At 39.8% G+C, this 12,697-nt stretch overlaps 1 protein-coding gene across 1 annotated transcript; it reads right to left on the reverse strand.

The window, feature by feature from the left end:
- Positions 1–1,389: 1,389 nt before the first annotated feature.
- LOC139732280 (cilia- and flagella-associated protein 298-like) lies at positions 1,390–12,421 on the reverse strand. Its single transcript, XM_071643153.1, has 8 exons — positions 12,286–12,421; positions 8,462–8,652; positions 7,787–7,954; positions 6,294–6,361; positions 5,125–5,283; positions 4,046–4,177; positions 2,873–2,968; positions 1,390–1,514 (listed from the first exon to the last, which is right to left on the reverse strand). Exons 2-8 carry the CDS (start codon positions 8,598–8,600, stop codon positions 1,404–1,406), a joined length of 873 nt encoding a protein of 290 aa, XP_071499254.1. The 5' UTR covers positions 8,601–8,652; positions 12,286–12,421; the 3' UTR covers positions 1,390–1,403.
- Between the last annotated feature and the right edge of the window lie 276 nt (positions 12,422–12,697).

Genomic DNA, 12,697 nt, shown 5'->3' on the forward strand with positions numbered 1-12,697 from the left:
AAAGTAAGCATCTAAAGACAGCTACATGTATGGGGGCAATTTATTGGAATGAACAGTCACCAACAGACATGTGTTTCATTAAGGTGTGACAGTATTAAAGCTCAAAACCCCATGTTATCTTCATAGCTTAATCATTAAGACACACCAATCAATTACTGAACTCACTGCTGCTGTATGGGGTGTGAAAATGTGTCTTTTTTGTCAAGTTCATAACATCTACTCAGCAATTTACTGTCATTCTTAGAGCAATAGTCTACATCCATGCAAAATGGAGTGAAATGTACTGCTTTGTTGGAAGCAGATATTCCAAAATACCTCTCATGGTGCATTTGAGCGCTCTAAAGCGAACCAAAGCATACCATACCGAACTGTGCCAGATTTGGAACGTCCGAGAGCTCTGTTGGCAAGGCGTACCTCATGACCTATTTTCAGAAGAGGTCAAGCATTTTTGTATTAAGAATGTCATTCACCTGGCGCTTGAACAACTTGCAGCTGTCCCAAATAAAGAGAATGATGTCTTTGCATTGTGACGTACACGCATGATACGCTCATGCTTTACAGCGAACTTTTGGTACACTTTTGGTACGCTTTTGGAGCACATCGGGAAGTGGTCAACTTTTGGCTCGGTACAGTACGGTACGGTACACTTTAGTAGCGTTCGAGCGCTCCTCTGGCGCGGGTACGGTACAGTATGGTTTGCTTTAAGAGAGCGCTCGAACGCACCCTTAGTCTTTGTCCAACACCCTCTTGCTGTAGTAAATATAAGAGAAGTGAGCAGGGGATCATCACAATGTCAAGCCAGCAGGAAGAGGCAGGCCCTAAGGTGAGAACGGTGGGAATCTAAATCTAAATTTTAAACTTCTGCCTACAGAGGAATCAAGCAATTTCATTTCATTTATCAATTTTACCAAATAATTCAGGGGATAAATCACATCAAAGGAGTGCTGTGTTGCATTAACCATTTTATCCTAGATTTTAACTAATAATAATTGTAATAATTAGATCTCATAAGGCTATCACACTGATGAACTCAGTTTTGGCTTACTTTAATCACTGCTGTCACTCTAACAAGAATGAGAGAACCTTTTCGGAAGGCTAGATACCTCTGGGAGTGCTACAGGGTTCAAATGTTTGATAATTGTATCAAAACCAGTAAATAGCATTAACAGATACATGAAGTAATGACACAGACCTACACCTTATGACTTGTGAAGCACGTAACAGCCTTATCAGCACTTCTTTTGTGAAATTTTTCTCTGGTTCAACAGCTTGTCTTTACCAATGATCTTGTAATTTCTGCATGTTCAAACAAGTCATATAAGTCCGTGAAAAAGTCAACATCGATGAAGCCTGTGAATGGACCCTCCCTTCTCCAGGCTTGTTGATGGTCCACATCCCAGGTATCACCGTGGTCCCCACTTGACGTTGTTCATGCCTTGAAGCTGCTTCTTGAGCTGGCCAGAGTCTGCCCAGGCAGAGTTCAGGTACACATCCTCACTGTCTTCTTCCATTTTCTAGTCAGTGCAAATAATTGACATATGATATTTGAATGTTTAGATGCAGTGAACCAAGATAAATCACAATCTTTTGGTAAACTTCAGTCAACACTTTTATAACCTAAACACTAACAAAAATAATAACAAATGATATTGTGCTTACAGAAACTGTCAAAATAACTCTTTAGATGAATACAACTGCCCTTATTCTTTATTCCTTTTCACAAATAAACAATACATGTTCTTACTTAATATCTTTCCTGGAATTACGATATGTCTATGTAAGGCACTCTTACACTGCATCTACTATAGGGGACATGTAGTCATGCTAGGAGATAAATTTAAAGTTTTATCCTTTTTTACAAACAAAACAAAGGGTGTATGCAAATTACATAATAGTACGGTCACAGATTGTAGTAGATGTTATGATTGGGCCGATAGGTCACAATGATAAACAAATTTACAAATATTACACAAGTTATGGCAGATTTCTGAATCATCATCACTTTCAGTTTTGTTCAATTCTATTTGTCCTTATACCTATTCTTTTCTCTCTTTTTTTTCAATCTCTAGCTTCCTTTGTGAGTAGCAATCAAAAAAAAAAAAGTTTTCCTGTAGCAGTCTGGGGACAAAGGATTACAATCCACACATGACTTAGATACCAATCATGACCTTGAATACCTAAGATCAAAAGCCAATCAAAGCTAAAACACTGTACACTGAAATAAGTGACAGAAATCTAACCTCCACATACATAATGTATGCTACCCTGCCAAAAAGGACTTTACTGTTAGGTATGAACCTGATGGGGTGGCCTTTATCATTCTAAACTTTATCAGATTCAGACAGCTAAATGATACATTTTCCAGAGGACATTAAACATGTGCCTTGTTGATGCAAAATTTGTATTTTAGATCTCACCAACAAATCAACCAGGGAGACTTTTTAAGGGTTTTGAGGTGCAAGGTCACAAAAGCTTCTCTGTATGAAAGATTATCAGTTAGAAGCACACACACAGCTGTAGGAGTAGCTTTACACAAGTTTGTGGCATTAGGACTTTGCATGTTTATTGATAAATGAAAGCACACAATTGTGTTATAATCTTTAAGCAGTGTGTACACTATGCAATGTGATACTATTTATCCTGGGCCCCATTTCATAAAAGATGTTAGGATAGCAACTCTTGCTGGAATGACAACTTTTAATAGCAACAGCCAATCAGGAGGCTGGATTCTTGTTGTTACCATGACAATTGCCATTCCAGCAGGAGTTGCTATCATATCAACTTTTTATGAAACGGGGTCCTGGTTGGCCAGTATGTGGGTCTAAGGCGAGGAAAGTACAACTCAAGCAAGAAAGAGGTACGACCTCCTTACCTTCCACTCTTCCTGTTTACGGTAAGCATGGAGCATCATCTGTTTCCTTTCATCTTCACTGAAAACTGCTTCCCTCCCTGGGGCCCCCTGGCCTTTCTGTCACATTAAAAGAACAATGAAAACGTGATTTCTACCATCCTCTGTAGCATCAGGTTGTATATATCTCACATCCTGATATCTATTCACAAAAAACATGGGGATAACTACAACTGATATTAGATCACTCTGACCAACTGTGAATAACAACAAAACAACCAAACCAATAAATTCATCCCTAACAAGAAGGTAATAATTCAAAATCGCAAAACTTGCCCACACACCTAAAATAGAGCCACATACCTCACAGACAAGAGCCACTCATCCAACACAGAGCCACCACACACCTAACACAGAGTGACCACACACCTAACACAGAGCTACCACACACCTAGCACAGAGCTACCATACACCTTACACAGAGCTACCACACACCTAACACAGAGCTACCACATACCTAACACAGAGTCACCACACACCTAACACAGAGCTACCACACACCTAACACAGAGTCACCACACACCTAACACAGAGCTACCACACACCTAACACAGAGCCACCACATACCTAACACAGAGTCACCACACACCTAACACAGAGCTACCACACACCTAACACAGAGTCACCACACACCTAACACAGAGCTACCACACATCCAACACAGACTCACCACACACCTAACACAGAGCTACCACACACCTTAGAAAGAGCTACACACCAAACATACAGCTAAATATATAGCCTCAAGTGCATGGCATAATCAGCTTTTCATAGTGATATCAGCGAAAATGTAATAAATGGTCTTCACTTGCATGATGACTTTGAATTTGTAAATTACCAGTAATACAAGTGTATATTCTAAGACTGATAACTCCTGTACAACTCTGTAGTACACCAATGATCATCATATCAGAATCTTCAAGCCTACATGACAATCAAACTTACTGTTACCATTTTTTTTCTCTCTGCCAGTCTCAGCAACTATACTGTAGCTTTGTAATTACATGAAACATTCATTTCTACTCTGAAAACAAGATGGTGATTGAAGTTTAAAAAATTGTCTCTTTTCAATCCCAGTGCTACTGGTTGCATATACACCAAGTCATCAATATCTGCCACACTATATCTAGTACTTGCCTTCTGCAGCTTGGCAATGATTTTTGTCTTTTCATTCTTTCCCAGGTAGTCACAGAGCTTCTTGCCTTGATGCATTTCTTTGCCAGAAAACCACAGCGAGGCATTGGACTCCTCTAGTACAGAGAGGGATGCCTAGACACATGGAACAAAGATTGAAATTTAGAGCTTTCATTGTACAATGTAGGTATATATCAGTATTAAACACTACCAGCTTGGGATGCAGACTGCTGTAATGCACACTTAAACACAGTACAAAGTACACACAGTTTTCACAATCAAAATGAGTGCTGACAGTTTATCAGGTCCGGCATCTCTTCTCATTTCTGCAGTAATAGAAGATATGTTTGTACCACTGAATATAGTGAAGATTCTTTTTTGTTTTGTTTGTGGTGTCTTGTAGAACATGAGAGTCATGTTGCTACGGAGACCCTACCTCAGGGTCTTCGGTCCATCATCCTTTGCAGCCTGAGAGTCTATAATTTTATTCATCTGTTTATTCTCACTACAGGAGTTAGAGAATGCTAGATCTAATCAATTACAGAATTGAACGGGTCTTGTCAGAATGCAGAAAGGCTTAATATGCAAGATTAGGTCTCCATTTAGACTTCACACACCAGGAGTTGGATATGAAGTCCCAAGAAGTACAAATTCCTCGACTGCAGCAAAACTACATGTATATCATATTCCATATCACAAAACATACATTTTTTCTATAATGTTACATCAGCAAATGTTTAGTAACTAAATCTGCAGAAATCTATAGCCACAGGGCAAAGTTGCAGTGAACCAAAGATAAAAGTGCTTAAAGTTAAGAATGGAATAGTAAAAATACCATTATTTCAAAGGAAATCAAAACACTTTAATACAATAATCCTATGGAATTCACAAGGACACACACTCACATCTCTGGGCACAGAATCAATGAAAACAAAGCGTAGACTGTGGTATGGCCAAATCCTACTTAGGCTTCACATTGCAAGTTGAGTATTAACCCGGTCCGTATGGGAACCTAGTGACCTGCGTATTGAAGTCTATGGGCATTTCAGAACTGAGTATGCAACAGGTTAAAGAAATCTTACCTGTGTGCCTTCCAGTTCTTCTTGACCCTCAAACTCCATCCTGATAGGGTCATGTGGAGGTAGTCCCATAGGATAGACAATAGTGACAGCACCCCGAAGCTGATCCAAGGCATCTTTTACCATTGGTGCTGTGACACAGACATTAGCAGACACCTGGTTCTGTAGACATAACAGATTTCATCAAATGATCAAAAGTCTGCCTTGGTATGTATCATTTAGATTGACTTACAGCAAACTTACTTTAGTTAAACCAAGAAGCTTCAAAGATGAAGCTCCTTGATGAAAGCAAAGAAGAAATGATACAGTGAATACAGGATTGAGAGTATGATAACTGGAGCTATGTACAATACTACATACATATAACAGCCTATATTGGGAAGAAAGATAAATGGCACATCGCTAATGCTGTGGTCCACAACTTTCCCTAGATAGTCTTTATCTGGCAATGCATGTGTACATTAAGTTTCAAGAAAAAACCTTGGGGCATGGCATATAGATATGGGTGAAACTGTAAGATTTTAAGAATTTGACCTTAACCTTTGACTTTTGACCTTTGAACATGAGCATGCGTAACCACAAGTCGAAAGGCACAACTTTGTTCCCTCATAAACACATAGGCCAATGTACATTTGGACATTTCTTACGGTTCTCAAGTTACACTGTCCACAAAATTGTTTACAAATGGACGTACGTACGTACGGATGGACTACCCGAAAACATGATGCCGCTGGAGACACTTCGTGGTGGAGGCATAAAAATCACTTCAGCTGGATAAACATTCAATTAAAATTGACAAATAGAATATATTTATTTACTTGATAATACAGTGTATCTCTTCATACACTTACACAATAACTGCCAGATTGAAGAAATCAACTACTCGTAGCACGAACCAGATTTCTAATTAAAGATGGCCAAGGGATTCAAATTTCACTGGCACATTCATACAAAACACAGAAAGAAAGAGAAACAGTGTGTGTGTGTGTGTGTGTGTATGTGTGTGCAGACTTACAATGGTGAATATCTTTGGGGACTGCAGAATAATTTTTGGTGTACAAAATCATTACAGAGGAAGACACATGGTATGCTAATTTTGTGAGACCAAAGTGTTGCTCATCACACAAAGGAATACAAATTGTATCAAATCATACATTACAGAAATTACTTACTTTGGATATAATCTTCTTTGCTTCGCTTACTGTCTTGGTAAGAACTTCCTTCATCTTCTCATTAGGGGCTGAAATAACACGAATCCAAGGAAATATGGTGGACTACATATAATAGTGTCATCTTCATGCAGTATGCAAAAATTAAACATTTAGTCAAGGAATAAAAAGTTCAATGTGTATAGATTAAAAGAAAAAAATCCTCAAGGCAAATAACAGCACTGGTGCAAAGTTATCCCCCAATTCATTCAAATAAGTCACAATAAACAAGACTGAAGTTAGTCAATATAATTCTGTGAAATGCATGTGAAGGTCTTTTAACCCTAACACTACTGGGGGGGGGGGGGGGAGGCATTAAGACTCTCCCCTGTCAAATTTTTGTCAGTGCTTTCCAACACCTTAACATTTCGAAACAAAATACCACAACTTTTTTTCTGTGATCCATCCTGCATGTTTTGACACCAAATTCATGGAATCGGACCTACGGTAAGGGTGTCAAATTGCTAAAACTGAACATATACCACTGAAACTTCATTATTTCTACATATGACTGTGTACAAACCTACGGACAAAATCAGAAACTTTTCTTTTATTAAGTTTGCCAAATACTGTACAACAAATACAACACACACACCCTCTCACACATAGACACATTATACACAGCCAAAAAAGTTGAACAAACAAGGAAATACATAAGAAAATTGGAAATCAATAAACTACATAAGAAATAAAAATCTCAACTCATTATTTTTTTTTTTTCGAGGAATTGATAAGGAAGTTATAAAATACATTTGTACCAAAAACTTGCTATCCCTAAAGCTTTAGTCAGTGAGAAATAACCAAAGCTATGATTTCTTGCATAAACTAGAATATAAATTACTTACCGACTTTCATCATTAAACTTTGAATTCCTCTTTAATGTTACAGAGCATACCATAATGGTATGCTCTGTGACATTCCATAAAGTGGTTTCTTAGTATCTCACAAGAAGTTAAAAGCTCAATTCTCATCTCCAATACTACAGTATATACCCTTCCTTTAAGCCTTTTCCTTCTGCAATTCTCTGAGAACCTTCAATGCTCCCAAACAAAATTCCTTTTGACTGTAGACAAAGGCAATTTAAGTATAGAGGTCTTTTGTTTATGTCATCAGCTTCCAGCTACGCGATGCCTTGCCCCAGCAGAGCATGCGATATAGAGCGCGTGCATACAAACATCAAATAGGCACAGCTTGAACTCCTGAGTTCATTGACCCTATCTCCCAAATGATCAAATATCCTTAATCAATGAAAATTCCAGCATCACTACCAAAATTTAATTATCTATTCCTTGCCTCATTAATCAACGTTTCCAGCAAGTTTCATTCAAATCAGTAAACAATATTTGAAGTTATTTTGCAAACAGACAAACAACCAACGCTGATGAAAACATTACCTCCTTCCTTGGTGGAAGTACTGTAATTGTAACAGAAAAATACGTAGATCACAGCTTGATTACCTTTGCCATTCCGTCTCCCAATCGGATCTTTGCAGTCAATGGCACCACCACTTGGCTCACACTTTTGCCCCCATTCATCTACCAACTTAAGGTCTTGGATCTGATCATCAGTCAATCCCTGCATGTTTGGAGGAAGGGATGTTCCATGTTCAGCAAGTTCACCAATTTCTGAAAAGTTGAGACAAGCAAATATTAAATGTTAGCATGACAAATGATAATGTTACTATTTGAAGTACTGTACCATATTGCTGTAAAACCTTTGAAATTATGAAAATACAGGATATTTGGAATGTACAAATGTGTGTAATCACTATCTAGCATGAACATGAAATAATTTGAGTATGCTGGCCATAAAGGTCTTTTCCTACATAATAGAAGGTAGTTTGACAAGATTAAATCAATAAGCTATTTACATTATGATAGAGTTTGGTTTCTAGTTTAATAGACACCACCAAGACAAAATCAGATCACAGAATGGATCTGCATTAGATGACCTGCTGCAGTATTCACTGGCCCTTCAAAGCACACCCTGGTATACAATTTTCTAGATGTATTTTGTTTCATTCATCATTTGACATCTTAACCAATAGGAATATTACCCCACTTTTAATCTAAATGCATAGATTCCTACATCAATTTGTTGACTCCAAGATTGATATAAAACAGACATTTTACCTGAGCAAATTCTCTCAACCTTGAGTCTGCCATTGTAGATTTCCAGGAGTTCTTTCATGACATCTTCAACAGGCATCTGAACCGTTGTCTCATACATAAACTGACTTTCTTCTCCTTTTTTGATGTGTAGCTTCACCATCTTGGTGCTATTCCTATGGGACTAGTGTCACTCTCTCTGGATTCTTGATTTTCTGTGGAAACATGTAGAGATTTGGGAGGAAACTGAGAGTGAGCACCATGAATAGTAATACACACACAAAAAAAAATAGAATACATAAGATCATACATTACATGGGCCATGGAATGCGGGGGGGGGGGGGGGGGGGGGGGTGGAATTGGAGATAACCATTGAGCCTTGAACCCCCCCCCCCCCCCCCCCCATATCGCTTTGACTCTCAAGACATTCATTTCAATCAGAGAGGTTGCACTGCCCTTCATCAATTAGATGGAACCTCCTCCTGGGTTCCGTATGCTGTAGAAAGGGACCAATGTTTTTACTTGCAGTTGCACAGACGCTCTCGCTTTTATTGTACATACAGTGTAGGAGAGACATGCACAACCTTGTCACTCTGTCTTTGGCACCTCCATGCATTGGCACATGACACGATTTGCATCCCAGTATAGCTTCCTCGGAGCTGCGATTAGGATTACTGCAACAAATAACAAGTAACATTTTTACAATACTACATGCACACTATCAAAATGGTAGGCCTACAGCTAATTTGACAGTCTTCTGTCTGGTCTTAGTGGCAATCTAATAGTAGATCTAGAATTGTAGTCGGTCACTACCATCTGATCTGTCACACACACAGAAAAAGAAGGCCGAAGGGGAAGTGATTGCCCACTCAATGTTTGCCAGTACACTATTGGATGTAGTGTTGGTGTAGGGTGTAGGTAGTTCCCACTAGTCACTGACGAAGCCGACAAGCAGTTTCACCGACTCCTTGGAAAAGTCCTCCTGCTCCCTCACGACAGAATCGAAAGGAGACTGCTCATGAATCCCATCTGCCACATACCAACAAGTCATACCATGAAGGACCTAAAAATAAGCTTGCTTTGTATGAACTCCCTCCTATAGATGAGCTCATTACTTCACCACACCCTCCGCACACCTTCAAGTTGATGGTGAAATGTGTTGTGAAAGAACATCGCATGGACATTACCACGAAAGCAGTCAGCTAAAAGTCATCGCTACACCTACTTTCCACCGTCCTGGGTCATGGACATAATTCTCCTGCTTTTGTGTATGTAGAAATGAAGATAGACTACATGTAGCAAGAGAGAGACATGATCCTCGTCTTGCTTGACTCAGGTCCGAGAGGCAATATCTTTATTGTAGCCCTTCATCATTCACTCACCACATCTCCAACCAGCAATACCCATCAAAGCTCAAGTGGTCAGCGGGGCATACCCAACCAGATCTCGCCTACACACCATAAGAGGTAAACAAGCCCAGGATGCCTTTGTCTAATTTAGACCAGGAAATCCGCTCATTAGGGGGGCTCCGTCTCACAAGGCACTCTCCCCCTCATGAGCACCTCTGGGGTACTCAAGAGGCTCCCTCCCCGCAGTGCTCATGAGGCCTCCTCTTCACTTCTCGTCCATCTCACATCATGGTTGCAAGTTCGCACTGTGACTTTTTGTTACACAAACATGTCCACTCTCCATGACTCTCCATGATGAGAACAAGAAAAAAATGCAATCTGTTCTGATTAAAACTCAATTTTTGTCCCACTTGGTGGGTGAATGTTTACTGTACAAACCAGAGTCAGAGACAGCTTCATCACCAAGTGGCCAAAACGATGGGAAACACTTCTCACCAAAACTGCAACACCACCTGAATGTTTTAATACCAATATATACCAGACTCACCCTTCTTGGATCTTGCTGCAAACTCCACTACAATTGTATCTCCCTCTCTGACTGGAGAAACCCCTCTGTTTCATAATCTTCCAGGCCATCAGCCCGTTTATGTAGCTTTCTTCTTGACATACAAATGTAAAATTTATACCAATGTACAAATGTACAAGTGCACAACTGTGTAACTATCATTGTAATACAATTTGTACCTAGGTCCTGTGACTTTGAATACAGTATTCATTCTAAAACCTCATGTTCTAGACAACTCTGCAACTTTGGCAGTTCTCCTGACTGGAGGAATTCTAACTAAATTTAACGTTAAAATTCTAACCGTTCGGAGGCACAGCCCAATCGCTGAAAAAAGTGATTTTTTTAACAACGACTGGGTTGTGTACAATTAGTTAGAGGAATTCAGTTTCAAGCAAAGAACTACACAGTATTAGAAGAAGGTACATAGTTGTACTACTGCTAGGTCAAGGTTTGCCTTTTTTCATAGCTTTTTAGCTTTGGAAGTGCGAAGCCCAAGATCGGCCCTGTCCTTGGTTCTAGCATTCTATTCTGCTGCTTATAAAGGGATGGTACAGTATTGGGTAGATCTATGACACGACTATGACTACATATGTGGCGGTGGAGATGAGAATTGGGCTTTTAACTTTTTGCGAGATACCAAGAAAACACTTATGAAATAGTACACCTATAGAGCATACCATTTAAGAGGAATTCAAAGTTTATTTGATGAAAATTGGGTTTGGAATGACTGAAACATCAAAAAACTACATGTAGAAAAGCACTCTGTCTCTGATATTTCTGAGAGCACAGCTCGCAGACCTCCGCCAAGCAGCTACTTTCCAAAGAGGAGATTTTTCTCCTCTCCACCCCTGGGGGAAAGCTCTTTGGGCTCTTCCATAGAGATAAGCGATCTCCACCCATAGGCCTTACACTTGTAGGTATATACATGCTGAAAAATCGCCCGATCTCCCAATATAGAAGCCTTTGTTACGTCATAAACCCTCAGCTGCACGGCGCGCCTCGCACTTGCAGAAAGTGGACCACACACTTTACTAGTGCGCGTTTGAAAACCTCAAAAATGTGCAGCTTGAACTCCCAAGTTCATTGACCCTACCTGTCAAAATATCAAAAATCCTTCATAAATTCCCCAAGAATTCTTGGATCACTACCAAAATTCGACCCTCCAAAATTTAATCATTTGACATGTTACAGTACTTGTGTCATTCTCAACCTTTCCTGTAAGTTTCATCCAAATCCCTTATAGTTGATGGCCTTAACTACTTTTTGAGTCATTTTGCACATGGACAAACCATTACTTAGTATTAAACAAACAAACAAACAAACAAACAAACAAACAAACAAACAAACGGTAACGAAAACATAACCTCCTCCGAGCCTCCCTTGGCAGAGCCAGAGGTAACAAAGTAAAACAAAGCTAGAGTATTTTTAGTATCACTGGATGGGTCCCACAGCCACACTTTCTTAAGCTCAAAGAGTCTACCATTGCCACCATGTTCTTTCATATTTCACAAGAGGTTTCTCATTATCTCACCCAAAAATGTTAGAAACCTGAGTGAAATAACCCCCACCCTCCTTGGGCCGACAGTGCTGTTAGTGTAGTGTTGGGGTCGCCGTACGTACGTAACCCCGGGCCGGCCGCCGGGGCGCTGTATGTGTAGCTGTATCGTTATACCGTTAACCACTGCAGCCCGTTACCAGCGTTGGTGCGAAGCGCTGTGACACGGCGGCACTGTGTAGCTGTGTCTCATATTGACCGAAAGATCGGTCTGTATCTGTCCGTCGGGGAATGTTCCGCGGAGACTGCGTCTGGCTTCACGGATCCCCTCCGTATACGGAGGACAGCGTTAATGGCAAAATATAAAAAGAGTCCTCCGGACAGACGGATCTTGCTGTCTATGTCTAATAGTGATACACTGAATACTAGTACTACTTACATGATATTTACTGATTTAGGGATGCAGCCCCGCAACTTTCTCCCTTAGGCTTCGTAAAATCAGAACACAGGTCACTGCACCTCAGCTCATTCGGCGGTCGAGGGACATAAGAGGCCTAGATTCTAGAGATAAGATAAAATACCGTACGCGTACCAAACACTACCATGTCAACTCGTAGCGTTTCTACGGAAGCTAAAATCCCGAGCTCGACTGAAGTTAGTAAGTATTTTAATGATCCGCTAAAAAACACAACGAAACAAAAACAAAATGTCTTGCCAAAATATTTTGCCAATTTAAAAGCCAACAGACGCGAAGTTGTAAGTGATGCACTGATGGGACTAACACTCATCTAAGATATCCATTACCCTTTTTAACTAGTAATTTATTTATAATTTTGTATTCATTATGATTT

Source organism: Diadema antillarum, unplaced genomic scaffold, assembly GCF_040938485.1.
Source record: "Diadema antillarum isolate AM-2024a unplaced genomic scaffold, OU_Dant_1.0 seq00000409_RagTag, whole genome shotgun sequence".
NCBI classification, from domain to species: domain Eukaryota; kingdom Metazoa; phylum Echinodermata; class Echinoidea; order Diadematoida; family Diadematidae; genus Diadema; species Diadema antillarum.

Excerpts from the sequence above, each read along its gene's own strand:
- LOC139732280 (XM_071643153.1), bottom strand. The coding sequence starts at position 8,600 with ATGGTGAAGCTACACATCAAAAAAGGAGAAGAAAGTCAGTTTATGTAT. Across the intron at positions 7,955-8,461 it reads GGTTGAGAGAATTTGCTCAG|AAATTGGTGAACTTGCTGAA; the intron begins GTAAAATGTCTG and ends TCAACTTTTCAG. Across the intron at positions 4,178-5,124 it reads AAGAACTGGAAGGCACACAG|GCATCCCTCTCTGTACTAGA; the intron begins GTAAGATTTCTT and ends CCATGTGTCTAG.